The 13,718-nt window shown below is 45.1% G+C and overlaps 1 protein-coding gene across 1 annotated transcript; it reads right to left on the bottom strand.

Annotated features, from left to right (window-relative positions):
• Nucleotides 1-413: 413 nt before the first annotated feature.
• Nucleotides 414-3,239, bottom strand: LOC131405731 (chymase-like). Its single transcript, XM_058540851.1, has 5 exons — nt 3,182-3,239; nt 2,326-2,476; nt 1,428-1,563; nt 946-1,200; nt 414-557 (listed from the first exon to the last, which is right to left on the bottom strand). Exons 1-5 carry the CDS (start codon nt 3,237-3,239, stop codon nt 414-416), a joined length of 744 nt encoding a protein of 247 aa, XP_058396834.1.
• Nucleotides 3,240-13,718: the final 10,479 nt, after the last annotated feature.

The raw sequence follows: 13,718 nt of genomic DNA, 5'->3' as shown, positions 1-13,718 counted from the left end.
GTAATTTCTTGTTTAAGTTGGAAATATGGATCCTGCCTCTCTGGGGAATCTCTTTCTCTTCTTTCTTTCCCTATTTTTTCTTCATTATTTCCTCTCTGTCTCTGTCTCTCTGTATCTCTTTTGCACCCACACCCACACACCCACCCCTTTCAAAGCTTATAGGCTGCCTGCACTGGGATCAGGTTGCTATGTGCTGGGAGAAGCGAGCATCAGAGAGAGAAGACACATACTCAAGTCTGGAAGCTGCATCTCTATTGAGGTTTATTGAGAGTTCTGTGACCTGGAGGAAACTTCTTGAGGCTTAGGTATGTGGCAGGACTTTAGTAGGAACCAGAGGCAGCTCAGAGCGAGTGGCACAGAGAAGCTGCTCGGGTCCAGTTCCAGGTTTTCTCAGGCCAGCCCAGGCTCTAGGGTTAATTCTCCTTCAGGACTTCATTGATCCAGGGCCGGTAATGGGAGATCCGGGTGAAGACAGCTGGGGGCTTTGCATTGACCTGGCCATAGGAGACAATGCCCTGGGCCACCCCCGCACACAGAAGAGGGCCCCCCGAGTCTCCCTGTGGGACAGAGAGAGAGAGAGAGCAGAAAGTGAGCCAGGGAAGTCATCCACTCCTGCCTGTAGGTCCCACGTCTGAGTCACAGTCAGACCGAGGGCCAGCCTCAGGAGCCCTGGCTCCTCATGGGGTCATACGTCTCCGTCTGACACCCCTTCTTTCTTTCCTTCTTGTCACCCCATGTGCCCTGGGGGCAGTAGCCTGGGAGGGATGGTCAGAGACTGTGTGGGGCCATAGGAAGACAGACCTGCAGAGGAGCAATTCCACCTTCCTCAGTCCTATCATCTCAAACCCTGTCGCTGGCTGACAATCTTCTGACCCCATCTCCTTCCAGGAGATGCCTGGACCCTGAACAGTAATTTGTGGAGAAGGACCCTGGTCTGAGGATCACCTTAAATGCAGATTTTCTCTTCCTGGGATTGCCAACACACAGCTGGATGTCGTGGTCAAAAGTTGTAAAGTGTCCGCAGGCCCGGGGATCCATGAGTCTCAGCTTTACCTCTTGCAGAGTGTCAGAGCCCAGTTCCTCCACTTCTGTCACTCCCCAGCCAGCCGCCCGGCACATCCTCCCAGGTGGGATGAAGTTGAACTGGGGTGCAAGGGGGAGTGTCCCCACAGCCAGGGTCAGGTTGGCTTTCTCCTGCAACTGTGAAGGGAATGAGGGGCTGTCAGTGCTAGAAATGGGTTATGGGGCAGTGGGAGGCAATCAGGGAGGGACGGGGCAAATTGCTTCACGTTAGAGCCACGTCCAGAGAGGTGAGTTGGAGTTGAGGGGGTTCAGTCCAGAGGCAGGTTGGGAAATTTTAGGGCAATGGGGACCTGAAGGAGAAGCCTAACAGCAGGAACTGGAGAAGGGAAGAAAGATGTTGTCACCTTTAGTAACATGATGTCGTGGTGAATATTTAAGTCATCATATTTTGGATGAGGGAATTGTTTTGCGACCTCAAGTTTCTGCCATGTGTCTTCTTTCTCTTTTATGTTATGGGCTCCAAGGGTGACTGTTATAGACCTGTTGTGAGGGATAAGGAGGGACAAGGAGAAACAGTGATGGTTTGGGGCTTCTCCTGAGATGTACCCATTCTGAGAAAAGGGGACTGGAGTCTGTCACAGGGTCACTGGACTCTACCTGTCCCCCTTTTCCTGGGCCACTTGAGACATTTGGGGAACTCAGATTTTATTCAGGGAAGAGCTTCTCAGGAAACAGAGACAATTTCCAGGACCCTCGGGGACTGCTGGGGACTGAGCAAGCCAGGGAGGACCCAGGGGACAGGGTTAGCACTTCTTAATTCAGGGAGCCCTATATGAGGGCCAGCCCTCTGGAGCAAGAGATATCAGAGGAAAGGGGGAAGTGGTGGGGTTTCCTGGGGACCCTGTTCTCTGCCCCCATGAAAAGAATGGGTTCAGGTCTTTGAGAACTAAAGGCCAATGTTCTTGAAAAGTGCATAGAAAAAGTGGCCTGGGAACTGGGTGAGGCCCTGAAAAGTGAGTCCCGTGTCTTATGTGTTGGGGTTGGGGTGAGGAGAGCTACTTTTAGAGGAAGGAGGCCTGGATGGGTCCTCCTTTTCCTTTGTAGGGGAGCTGAGCTTACAATGACTGAGGATCAGGGCATCTATTCAATTATGAGACCAATTTCCTTAAGCCCAAGTGCTGCCTCTTCTTAAAGTGACCCAGGCCCAGGAGCCCCTCCTCAGGGCCCCTGCGAGTGTGTCCCTGGGTGCTACCCTGGCTGTTTATCTCCCACTTGTAGATAAACAAGACCCTGTTGTCTCACCTTCCTGCACAGTGAGCAGCTGTCAGCACAAAGTTCCGTCTTATCAAGAAACCACCACAAGACACCAGGTTATCCTCGGAAGTGACAATTTCCAGGTAGGCCATGTAGGGGCGGGAGTGTGGCTTGCACTCTGTGCCCCCGATGATCTCCCCTGGAACAGAGAACCCCAGGGCCTGAACATAGGCATCGGTCCTCTCTCCAGAGAATGTGCAAACTCGGTTAAGCTTGAGAAAGGCTTCTTTTGAATCTCATCCTCACCCTGTAGTCTGCCCGTCTTCCCTCTCAGGTGTCTCTGGTACCTGCTTTCCCCACCCACAGCCTCCCACATAAATTCTCATCCCTTCCTCCAGGCACAATAGCCAACCTGGCCTTAGATGTCATTCAGGCATTTCCACCTTGCATTTCCCACACTCTCATTCTGCCCCTGACTCAACCCTCCTCTCTCACTGTGCGGGACAAGCTCGCCAGGTTCCTGTCTCGACCTTCTTTATAGTCCGCAAGCAATGTCACAGAATGGCCAAATTACAAGGTGATGTGTAGCCTCAAAGAGAGGCTAGGACTTTTCTGAAGAGAGCATAGGACTTTATACCACATTATCACATATTATATTGAACAGACACCCCTCTTCTTCCCTCCTGCACTGGGCTTTCCCTTGGTCAACGTGGGGTTCCCTGTGCCTATGGTAGGAAGTACCATAGGCTGCAGAGAATGGGGAGGCATATCCCAGGTGGAAACTTCACTCTGGGCTCTTCAATAGAGATCCTGGAATCCTGTTTAAGGGTGAGCTCTATGCAAGCTAAACTTTGTTTTAGGAGCTGATCCTGCAGCTTCCAGAGGGGCGAACCCCGAGACTCACCAGCTTCAGCTCTGGAGCACAGGAGAAGGAACAGCAGGGGGAGAGGAAGACGATGCATCTTCTCCGAGAGGCTCCCCGGGGCAGGGGCTGCTTCTACTTCCCAGTTCTGAGTTTTATAACTCCCAGCAAGTGAGGGAAGGGCAGCGCTGGTAACCACAGGAACTGCGTGGTCATGTTTTTTTCTCTCATTCTAAGCTCTGTCTTTCTGATCAGAAGTTCCCCCAGAGATGCCCTCTGTTTTGCTGGAGGAGACGTTGAGGCCTGAGCTCCCAAAGTCCTGTCTTCCAGGATGAGCTCTCAACTGTGGTGCCCTCTCTGGGGTGGGAGGTGGAAGGAACATGTCTTTCCCAGTTAGGGCAGTTCATTAGAGGCCCATCAGAAACATGGGTGGAGGAGAGTCCTTACTTTGAGCATTCAGAAGCATATGCATTGTTATGGCTATGACCCACAGTAGGAAATGCATTTTGCAAAAGGACCTAATGCACATACACAAGTATGTGTGAGTACATGAGCACAAACATACACACATGCAAATGAATCAAAAGTTTCAGGAAACAATGTTCAATGCTGTCTGTTAGTTTCCATTCCATTCCATTCAATTTTATTCCACTCCATATTAAAATGTGAGCAGCACCCCACTTGGAGGATGATTACCTGCAATTTGAAAAAGACTGATCTGGATCTCTCTCTTTCTCTGAACCGATGTTCACTGGCAGAAGAAAGAGACCCAAGGAGAACAGATGGAGGAAGGGAACACCCTGTGATAGGACTTCACACACACGATCACAAGAGCAAATGGGATTGGAATTAGCATTTTTTGAGAGCCTATACGTACCATTTGTTGTTACAACTCTTAGATATATTATTATTTTCATAATAACCTTGTGAAGTAGAAATGATTTTCTCAATTTTATGGATCTGGCTATCAAGGCTTATGGTTTAGAATTAAATTTTCCTGATTCCAAATCAAGGACCCTTTCTGCTCTACCATCAAAGAGAAATAGAGAAATAGAGTCCCCCCGGTGGGGATGTAGATGTAGAAGGGTGGTTTGCTCCAGGGAGGCTGGGGTTTCCTACTCTCACATTACGAATCAAGCTTGTTTTGCTGAAATAGAATATAAACAGATGTCAGTATCTGAAGTTTTACTCTTTTTTTTTCACAACAATCTTGGGAAATACCATTACTGTCACTTTACAAGTGTAGAATTGAGACTCAGAAACATTAACATGGCCCAGATCACACAACTCATAACTGGGTTTCAAGCACATAGCCTTAGTTTTCCCCAGACTTGGAGAAGCAAGGAGTCCAGGGAAGAGTGGAGTGACATGGTGGAGAGTCACTTCTCTTGGAGATTTAGAAGGCATTTAGTTTAGAGATGGGGAAACACAGGGAATAAATACTTTCCCCAAATCCTTATACCGTGCCCTTGGTCTCAGCTTGGCCTTGTGACTGGAGTGATCCATTCCTTAGTATATATTGGCTGGGTCGTCTGTTGCCCTCAGCTCTGACCCTGTCTAGAATAGAACATTTACACATATTCTTAATGTCTGAGGAGTCCCTGTACTAATTTTTTCACTCTCTAGTGTTGCCAGATAAAATACAGAATGCTCAGTTAAATTTGTATTTCAGATGAAAAACAAATAATTTTTTAGTATATGTATGTTGTTGTCTATCTGAAATTCAAATTTAACTTGGAGTCCTGTATTTTCGTTTGCTAAAGTTGGCCACCTTGCTCTGGGTATTCCACCATCAACAGAACAGAGGAGAATCTGGAGCTGGAGAAGTCCTGTCCTGTGGCCCTGCACCTGTTAGATCAAAAAGCAGAGGTGTAAACAAATGAAGCATTTCTGTTTTTCACTCATGTAATGAGAAGTAGAGAGGTAGTATGGGCTAGTATGGGCTCCACAGCATCATTAAGGTTCAGATCCACCAAGACTCGAGTTCTACTTTATGTGCACTGGCTGATGTCAAGGGAGAATGGAAGAGGTACAGCTCTGCTCAGGTGATCAATTTCAGAAATGAGAAAATGCCAATATTGTCTTCCTTGCTCTGTCATGTGTATATTTGTGTATTTTAACACATTCTCTTTTTCTGTCTCCTCTGCCCTCCTTCTGCTATTTTCTTTGTGTCATGTTGTTGGTGGTGAACTTTACAGTTCAGTCCATGGTTTACAATTGTCAGTTTGTGAGTGTGACATAATTAGAGGTGGGATGCGTATCACCTAGAGATCCTGTACTTGGAGCAGAAAGCAGTAACTGATGAGACTGGGTAATTTTAGTTCTGGGGAGAGTCAAAATATACATTTTTTTACATTTTCCTTTGTATAAAAGGTAGTGAGAATTATGTTCAGTGGGGGCATTTTTGTTTGGGGGAAGGTTAAATATGGAACAAGAGAGCACATTCATGTTGGGCAGCGAAGTGATGGATTGTAGTGGACATTTACCACTCAAATGTCCTTTGAACACTCTTTCTGTGTTAAGGGAATTCCCAGTTATGATTCTTGCTTTCTTAAGGTAGAATCCACAAACTTTCTTCCCCAGATTCTTTTGCATCTAGGCCCAACCATGTGAGCAAGTCTCTGCCAATCAGGTGAATGGGTGTAAAATTTGATTTAGAAGGGATAACTCGAGGGAGCAGGCATCATGTAGAATCAATTTTTCTAGTGAAAGTGAGTGGCAGATGAGTCTGGCTTTGGGGGAAGAATCAGCCATGGTTCAGGTGTCTGGTGCTGCCCACAGTATCTGGGACAAGCCAATGGGCAGTGTGGCTTTTGATGAACAGTCCCGTGCTGTAGTTGGGTATGGTTTCTGGCTAGGTAGCCTCCAGATCTGATTCTATAGCATCTTGGGAAGCAGATGTTGACTCTGTATAAGGAAGAATTTACTCAAAATCAGTTGTTACAACATGAATGTGTGGTGAAGGGGAGTAAGTGATTTCCCCATTGCTGGAGATATTCAAGTAGATGTTGGATGGAGTCTTGTTTAAGATTCACAATTAGCGGGATGGTCAGGGTTAGACTTAATATAAAAGCACTGACATTTAAATGATGGCAGTGATTCTTGACCCTTTATAATGTGGAGGAAACATCCCTTCTAAGTTTCTGAAACATGTATTATCTGTGGCAATATTCACCTTGACATCCAGGGCGTGGAGCTCGCTTTGCAGTTAGATGGGGCAAGCTTGAATCCTGCTTCTGCCACTTAACTATCTGTCTGACCTTAGGAAAGTTCCTTAAGTCATCAACCTTAGTTACTGTATCTGTAAAATATGAAGAATGATATGAAACAGGGTTTTTGGAGAGTTAAATATGGTACAAAATGTAAAATTCCACTAATTTATTAATTAGTCCTTAATTAATGTTAGTTTTGTTCCTTTAATTGTGTTATACCTTGTACCACCATATAACCATTTGATGGGTAAATGATGGATATGTCCTCATTGAGGCTATAATTCTTTTCCTCTAAATTCCTCTAAACATATTACAGATTAATCAGATTTACAATCTTTAGTTATGCTCTGCTTTGCACAGCATCTTGTTTTATTCATTCAGCTTTAGGCTGCCAGACAGTTTCTTAACCTTGTTATTTGAGTAATAGCTGTGTCTTTTTTGATTGACCATGTGCGTAAAAGTTGTTTTAAACCCCAAGTTGCCATGTAGGAATACAACACCTATAAACTTTCATAAATGTTGAAGTCTCTTGTAAGAAATACTGTGGATAAGGGACAACTAATGGCACGGGCTTGTGCCATCTTGCATCAGATTGAGACAGCAGTGCAAAGGAGCAAGAATAGTACATCCTTTATGGCATTGGCCACATTTTCCTGAAGCAGGCTGGAGCTCACTCTGTGCTTGTCCTTACAATAAACTCTACCTCCTTCTGTAGTTGATAATTTGGATGACCAAGTTTTTCTAAATTTAAAGTCTAAATTTAACTGCTACTAGCTTACATTCAATATCTATAAAGTAATTTGCAAGGGTATAAACTAATATATTTTACTATACTCTTGCCTTAACTCTTAACACACTATTTTCTTTTTGAACTACTTCACTCTGCACAATTTTTTTTCAGTGGACAGAGTATCCAGGAGAATGATGAATGGAGGGGTCCTAGGAGATGACTCCAAGTTTTGGCTGGGAGGAGGATGTCTCATGGTTGTCTGTCCTCATTTCTGTCCCAAGATCTTCAACAAGAACCCCCCAAATCTTGCTTTGTTGGAGTTTCTTTCTGGTATTTCTCTTTTCCATTTACCATTCCTGCAATAGACTAGTATTTGAGGAGGGAAAGTCCTAGGGTGCCCTTTCTCATGAGTTTGGGAAAGTCCTTTTACCTAGACAGTTTCTCCTGTAGATTCTGTGATGCCACCCCCCCCCTTGTTACTCTCAGCATCAGTCAGGCAGGTCCACTGCTTGGGCCATCATCTTCTGCACCTCAGAATTAACATTGTAGCCATGATGATCTTAACTTTTCTGAGTGGGCTGTAGGGGAGACTGGTGAGGCAACAACTGTTATTTTAATTCCGGGGGTCCACATGATGCTTGTTTAACCTGTGGTTGTTGCCAATTGTAGAGTCAGTGCTTGCAGGCTCCACTTTGCTTCCCACAGTCTCCGCTCCTGCTTCCTGTGGGCCAAGCTGTCAGAGTATAGTTCCTGGATTGGGAGTGACTTGTCTTCTAGGTAGTCCTAAAATGGCATGATATTCTTCTACTGGGATTGCTATATTATGTTGAGGCCTTATAAGGGTGTCTCATTTGTTTAGACTTTTCTCCACATCCTGCATTCTTGGTTGCAAGGAGATTCCTTTGTTTCTTGAATGGCAAATGCTGCCCAGCTGCAGATATGAGTTTGGTAAGTCTATTAGGGTAGCATGAAGGGGCAAGTTATTTGAGACTAATGAGACAGGTGGCGTACAGTATCAACAGTCATAGGGTAGGGCCAACACTCCAGGTGTCATTTAGGGAGTTTTCAATGGTGCTTCTGTCCAACCACCCTTGGGGCAAGGGTAGAGGGAGAAAATCAGGACCACGACCAGCGCCAAACCCTTCTGTTTTCCTTGGGACCAATGCCAGTTTGTTCAGAGAGAATGGGTTCACATCTAGGGGAGGTGTGGAGGGTGGAAATGCAGCTCAAGAATACAGAGAATGTGTCAGGTGGTCAGGGAGAGATGTATAACTTTGTATCTCAATTGTATATTAATGTGAATCACTGTTAGGAAATTCCTGCACCCCCCCTTCTCTCTCACTCTCCCTCTTCCTCCCTCTCCTTCCCTCCTTCCTTCCATTCCCCCTTACCTCCATCCTCAAACTGGAAGTTCTTTTTCATGGGGGTTGGAGGGTGGGGAGATGTGAATATAAAAGAATAGCATAGGGACTTTGGGGAGGTGGTGAGACTGTTGTGTATCCCAATAGCGGTGGTGGTTACATGAATCTATATGTACATTAAAATTCATAGAACGGTACACCAAAAGAAGTCATGAGAATTTAAAAATAAAATTTTTCCCACAATAGTCCATTGTCATTTTACAGATGAGAAAACCGGGCTCATAGAGGCACAAAGACAGCAAGTTGGAGAGCCTAGATTCAAACACAGGCTTATCTAATTGTAATGTTCAAATTCTTTCCACTCTTGATTGCTGCAGGCCTTGAATATTCAAATGAATAGCCCAGACAGCACAGGCAGAATCTGTTATCCATCACATAGTTTTGTCTTTTTGAGAATGCTATGTAAATGGAATAATATAATGTGTAACTTATTGAGGCTGGCTTCTTTCACTCAACATAATGCCTTTGAGGTTCATCCAAGCTGTTGCATGAACAGTAGTTTGCTTCTCTCTATTGCTGAGTAGTATTCCACTGTATGCATGCACCACGGTTTGTTTACCCATTCACCCATTGAAAGACCTTTGGATTATTTCCAGTTTTGGTAATTATGAGCTGCTATAAACATTTGTGTACAAGTTTTTGTGTGAACTTAAGTTTTCATTTCTGTAAGGTAAATATCCAGGAGTAAGATTCTGGTCATATAATAAGCATATGTTATTTTTTTTTTATAATTTTATTTATTCATTTATTTTTTTCCCCCAAAGCCCCAGTAGATAGTTGTATGTCATAGCTGCACATCCTTCTAGTTGGTGTATGTGGGACGTGGCCACAGCATGGCCGGAGAAGTGGTGCGTTGGTGCGCGCCCAGGATCCGAACCCCGGGCCGCCAGCAGCGGAGCGCGCGCACTTAACCACTAAGCCACGGGGCCGGCCCATCATATGTTTAATTTTATAAGAACCTGCCAAATTATTTTGTAAAGTGGCTGTACCATTTTGCATTCCCCCAGCAATGTATGAGAGTTCTAGTTGGTCTACATCCATGTAAACCTTTGATATTTTCAGTATTTTTTATTTTAACCATTCTAATACGTGTGTAGTGTTATTTCACTGTTTTTAATTTGCATTTTCCTAATGGGTAATGAAATTGAATATATTTTTATGTGTTTATTTGCCACCCATAAATCCTCCGTGTTGAAGTGCCTGTTCGTGTCTTTTGCCCATATTTTAATTGGGTTTTTGTTTTCTTACAGTTGAGTTTTGTCAGTACTTTATATATTCTGGACACAAGTCATTTGTCAGCTTTGTGATTTGCAAATATTTTCTTTCAGTCTGTAGCTTGTCCTTTCATCCTCTTAACAGGTGTCTTTCACAGAGCAAAGGTTTCTTAATTTTGATAAGTCCCATTTATCAATTCTTTCTTTTATGGACTGTGCTTTTGGTGTCATGTCTAAGAACTTTTTACCTAACTTGAAGTCATGAAGATTTTCTCCTAAAAGTTTTATAGTTTTACAATTAGATCTATGATCCATTTTCAGTTAATTTTTGTGTAAGGTGTGAGACTAAAGTTGAGTTTTTTTGTTTTTGCATGTGGTGTCATGATAATTAGATGAAGCAATGTAGGTAAAACATTACCAAGTGGGCCCTTAGTAAAAGTTAGTTATTTCCCTTGAATTTTGTATGGCCTTGGATTAAATGGCCTCCTTCATGGATATCATGCTGACTCATCGAGACTGTGGCCCTACAAGGGCAGAGATACAGCTCACCTTGCATTTCTTTTGGATCCTCTGGATGAATTATAAGTCCACAGCGTGGTTATCAACTTCACCCATTTCCAGCTTCTAATAAATGTATTTCCTTTGGACATAAATTTTCCTTCATCTGTATGTCTGCTTGGCTATCACTCACTTTGATGTTGAGGAAATGTCCTTTATGATGGTGACCTTGAGTAAAAACTCATTTGAACTATGTAGAGGCCAAGTAGAGGCCAGCTATGAGCCACGACTACTCACAAATTTGCTAGTCAGGGCCGGGACTAGGGTGAGGCAAGAGAGGCAGCTGGGGCATACAGGTGAGGAGATAGTCATTTCTCAGCATTCTGCAAGTCATTTCTCAGCATTCTGCAAGTGCCTCCTCAAGTGACTGTCTCCTTAAATTTTGCACCCAGATGCCTCTCTTGCCTTACTCTAGTGAGGCAAGTTTTCCGCAGGGTGGCAATTTCTTTCAGGGAAAGGCTTAGAGATGGAGCGGGCCATGGGGTGGGCTCAGGAGCTGGGAGCAGTGGATTGTGAGGACAAGGTGAGAGTAAAGCCCTGGGTCTGTTATTCTAATTACTGTAAAAAAAAAAAAAAAGGAGATTTTCTGAAGCAGGCTGGAGTTACACCCTATATAAGTGGTTTTAGTGATCTCTTTACCCCACTGGTCACAGATTCTTTTCTTGATATGTTTGAATGGCAAAGCTTTTCATGAATTTAAAAGCTACTCAATATAAAACATTTATTAAAATAAACGGCTATTTTTTTGAGAAAACATTAAATTCCTAAAACTCTACCTTAACTCCTATATTGGTTTCCTAGAGGCACTGTAACAAAGTACTACAAAGTAGGTGGCTTAAAATAAAAGAAATTGTTCTCTCGCGGTTCTGGAGGCTAGAAGTATGAGATCAAGCTGTCAGCAGGATTGGTTTCTTCTGAGGGCTATGGAGGAGAATCTGTCCCATGCCTCTCCTCTAGCTTTTGGTGACAGCTGGCAATCCTTGGTGTTTGGCTTGTAGATGCATCATTCAATCTATGCCTGTCTTCACATGGCCTTCTCCCTGTGTGTGTCTCTCTCCATATTGGATTAAGGGCTCCAGTATGACCTCATCTTAATTAATTACATCTGAAATGACTCTATTTTCAAATAAGGTCACATTCTGAGGCACAGGAAGTTAGGACTTCAATATATTTTTTGGAAGGACACAGTACAACCATACCAACTCCTTCAGTACATACACATGCCAAGCCAGTACACAGTGCATGACTATGTGAGGGTAATTTTGCCAGAGGAACTATGGGTTCAGGACAGACAATCTCCAGGTCCCCAGGGGAGAGCCTAACATTGGGGTGGGGTTGGAGGAGCAGATATTTTCCTGTTGGGCTTTTGGACCTGGGCCCCAACAACCTTGACCCCAGGAGGAGCGAGCTGGCTCTTCAGCATTTCCTGCCCTCAGCTGTCCAGAGGGCCTCTTCCTATGAGTTTGGGCAAAACCCTCTTATCTGGATGGTTTCTTCTACTGACCCTGTGATGCTGAGACTCTCTTATCGCTCTCAGTGTTGGTCAGGAGGGTGTATTCCTTGGGCCCCATCCTCTGCACCGCTGAACTAACACTATAGCAATGATACGCACTTATCTTCTCTGGGGGGCTGGGCCTCCAACTGCTCTTTCCATGGCAGGAGTCCATGTGATACTTGTTTAGTCTGCAGTGGTGGTCATGCTGGAGTCAGTGCCTATCAGCCCCTTGGGGTCCAGTTCAGCCTGTGGGCTCAGCCCAGCTCCCTGCAGTCTCCACCAACTCCATTAGCGCCTGTGGGCCAGGCTGGCAGGGTAGGCTGACCACTGCCCCCATGTTTCCAGTTGTCCAGCTTCCCAGGAAGAAGGGCTGCCCTGTGGATGTGCTGTCCTTAGGGTCTGGGGTCAAGAGAGGATGGGGCCTCAGATGCCACTCAGCGTGTACTCTGGTCTCCTAAGCAAACATTACACATAGCGTCTCTGCCTCTTGTATTTCACATTTTAAAACTCTTATTTAGTTATACAAATATAAAATAAGAGTTAGGACAAAAAGAAAAAACATCCTTTTATTACCATTTCAGCATAAGTTCTTTTATTTTTGAGATCCTTTCAGGTTTTTTTTTTTTTGCACATATGCTTGTTTTTCCCATAGAGTTAGAGTTTTTAATCAGTCTTGTATATTATACTTTCTTTATATTTCATCTGTATTGATAAGTGGCAAAGCTGGAAGCCCAGATCTGTGGGCTGGCAGGCAGTGGGGAAGGTGGAGGTGCTGGGTTCCCGGTGTGGGGCCTGGAGTAGCAGCTCTTTCTTGCACGGGGTCAGACCTCTCTTCTTAGGCCTCTTGGGGACCATGGTGGGACCTGTATGGGAGCCCTTTAATTGCAGGCTCCTGAGAGCTAGCTGGAGCTCATGCCCTGTGTCCCTTGCATTTGGGTGTGTATGGCCATGAGTGTACTCATCCAGCTCAGAGGCTGGTGGGGATGGAATTCAGAGTGTTGCAGGTCACTTGGAGGACTTAGCCTAACTCAGGATTTCCTCTTCTGGAAGGCCTGGAGATTCTGTGTCATTTCTGAGGGAAGACAGTTGAATTGGATTGCTCTGATGCAGTTCAGGGACCAGTCTCACTCTGACGTTTTTGGGTACCTCTCTCCATTTTGGGCTAGAATGGCTAGAATGTACACAGCCCCGTTGGGACTGCTGCAACAGATAGACCCATCCCGAGGACTTCCAAGAGTCATCCCTCCCCTGACCCCCATCCTGAACTCCTGTGCTTGGGACATTTTCTTCTTTCTCACTGGGCAGATAGATGCTCCTCTGGCTGCAGACACAGTATTGAGGGGGATGAGGATGATGGGGCAAAGGAGGGTGTAAGGACACAAGGTATCAACAGCCCAGGCCTGGGGCCATCTCTGGAAACAGTCATAGGGAGTTTGCCATGGGACAGCTATACCCTGAATGGCAGTGGCTGAGGCACAGGGTTTGTGGGAAGAGGAGAAGTGAGAAGAGGAGAAGGAGGAAGAGGGGGCAGTGGAAGAAGAAGGTAAATCAGTGCCAATGTTACTCTGGATGTTAAATCCTATTGTGCAGATCAAAATATTTTCTTTAATAATCCATAACACCACACAATGTACAGGGAAACTGGTAGGCAAGATTATTAATTTGGCAAGAAAGGAGCCCAGTGCAAGTCTTCATTCAAGCTAGAGAGGAGGATGTGGACTCCTCCCTGCAGAGCAGACCAGCTAGAGGGGAGAGAGAAGAGTCTCACATACACATGCTGGAGGATGCATCTTTATTGAGATTTGGTGGGGATAAAACCAGCAGGGGCTTTGTGTGCCTCGAGGAGTTGCCCTGGGCTCTGATTGGGGCCAGGATCCTGTGGAACCTAGGGGCTAACAGGGAGGGCTCTGGCGTTGGGACTCTCGCTCAGGCTGGCCAGGCTTCTGAGG

The sequence above is a fragment of the Diceros bicornis genome, chromosome 5 (assembly GCF_020826845.1).
Source record: "Diceros bicornis minor isolate mBicDic1 chromosome 5, mDicBic1.mat.cur, whole genome shotgun sequence".
Classification (NCBI taxonomy): domain Eukaryota; kingdom Metazoa; phylum Chordata; class Mammalia; order Perissodactyla; family Rhinocerotidae; genus Diceros; species Diceros bicornis.
The sequence above is the reverse complement of the archived record's forward strand: the minus strand, read 5'-3'. Positions and strand labels throughout refer to the sequence as shown.

Bases quoted from the DNA above. Each gene is read 5' to 3' on its own strand.
- LOC131405731 (XM_058540851.1), bottom strand. From the start codon at position 3,239: ATGCATCGTCTTCCTCTCCCCCTGCTGTTCCTTCTCCTGTGCTCCAGA. The intron at 2,477-3,181 runs GTGAGTCTCGGG...TCTCTGTTCCAG, and splicing joins GTGCTCCAGAGCTGAAGCTG to GGGAGATCATCGGGGGCACA. The intron at 558-945 runs GTGATCCTCAGA...TCTGTCCCACAG, and splicing joins AGAGAAAATCTGCATTTAAG to GGAGACTCGGGGGGCCCTCT.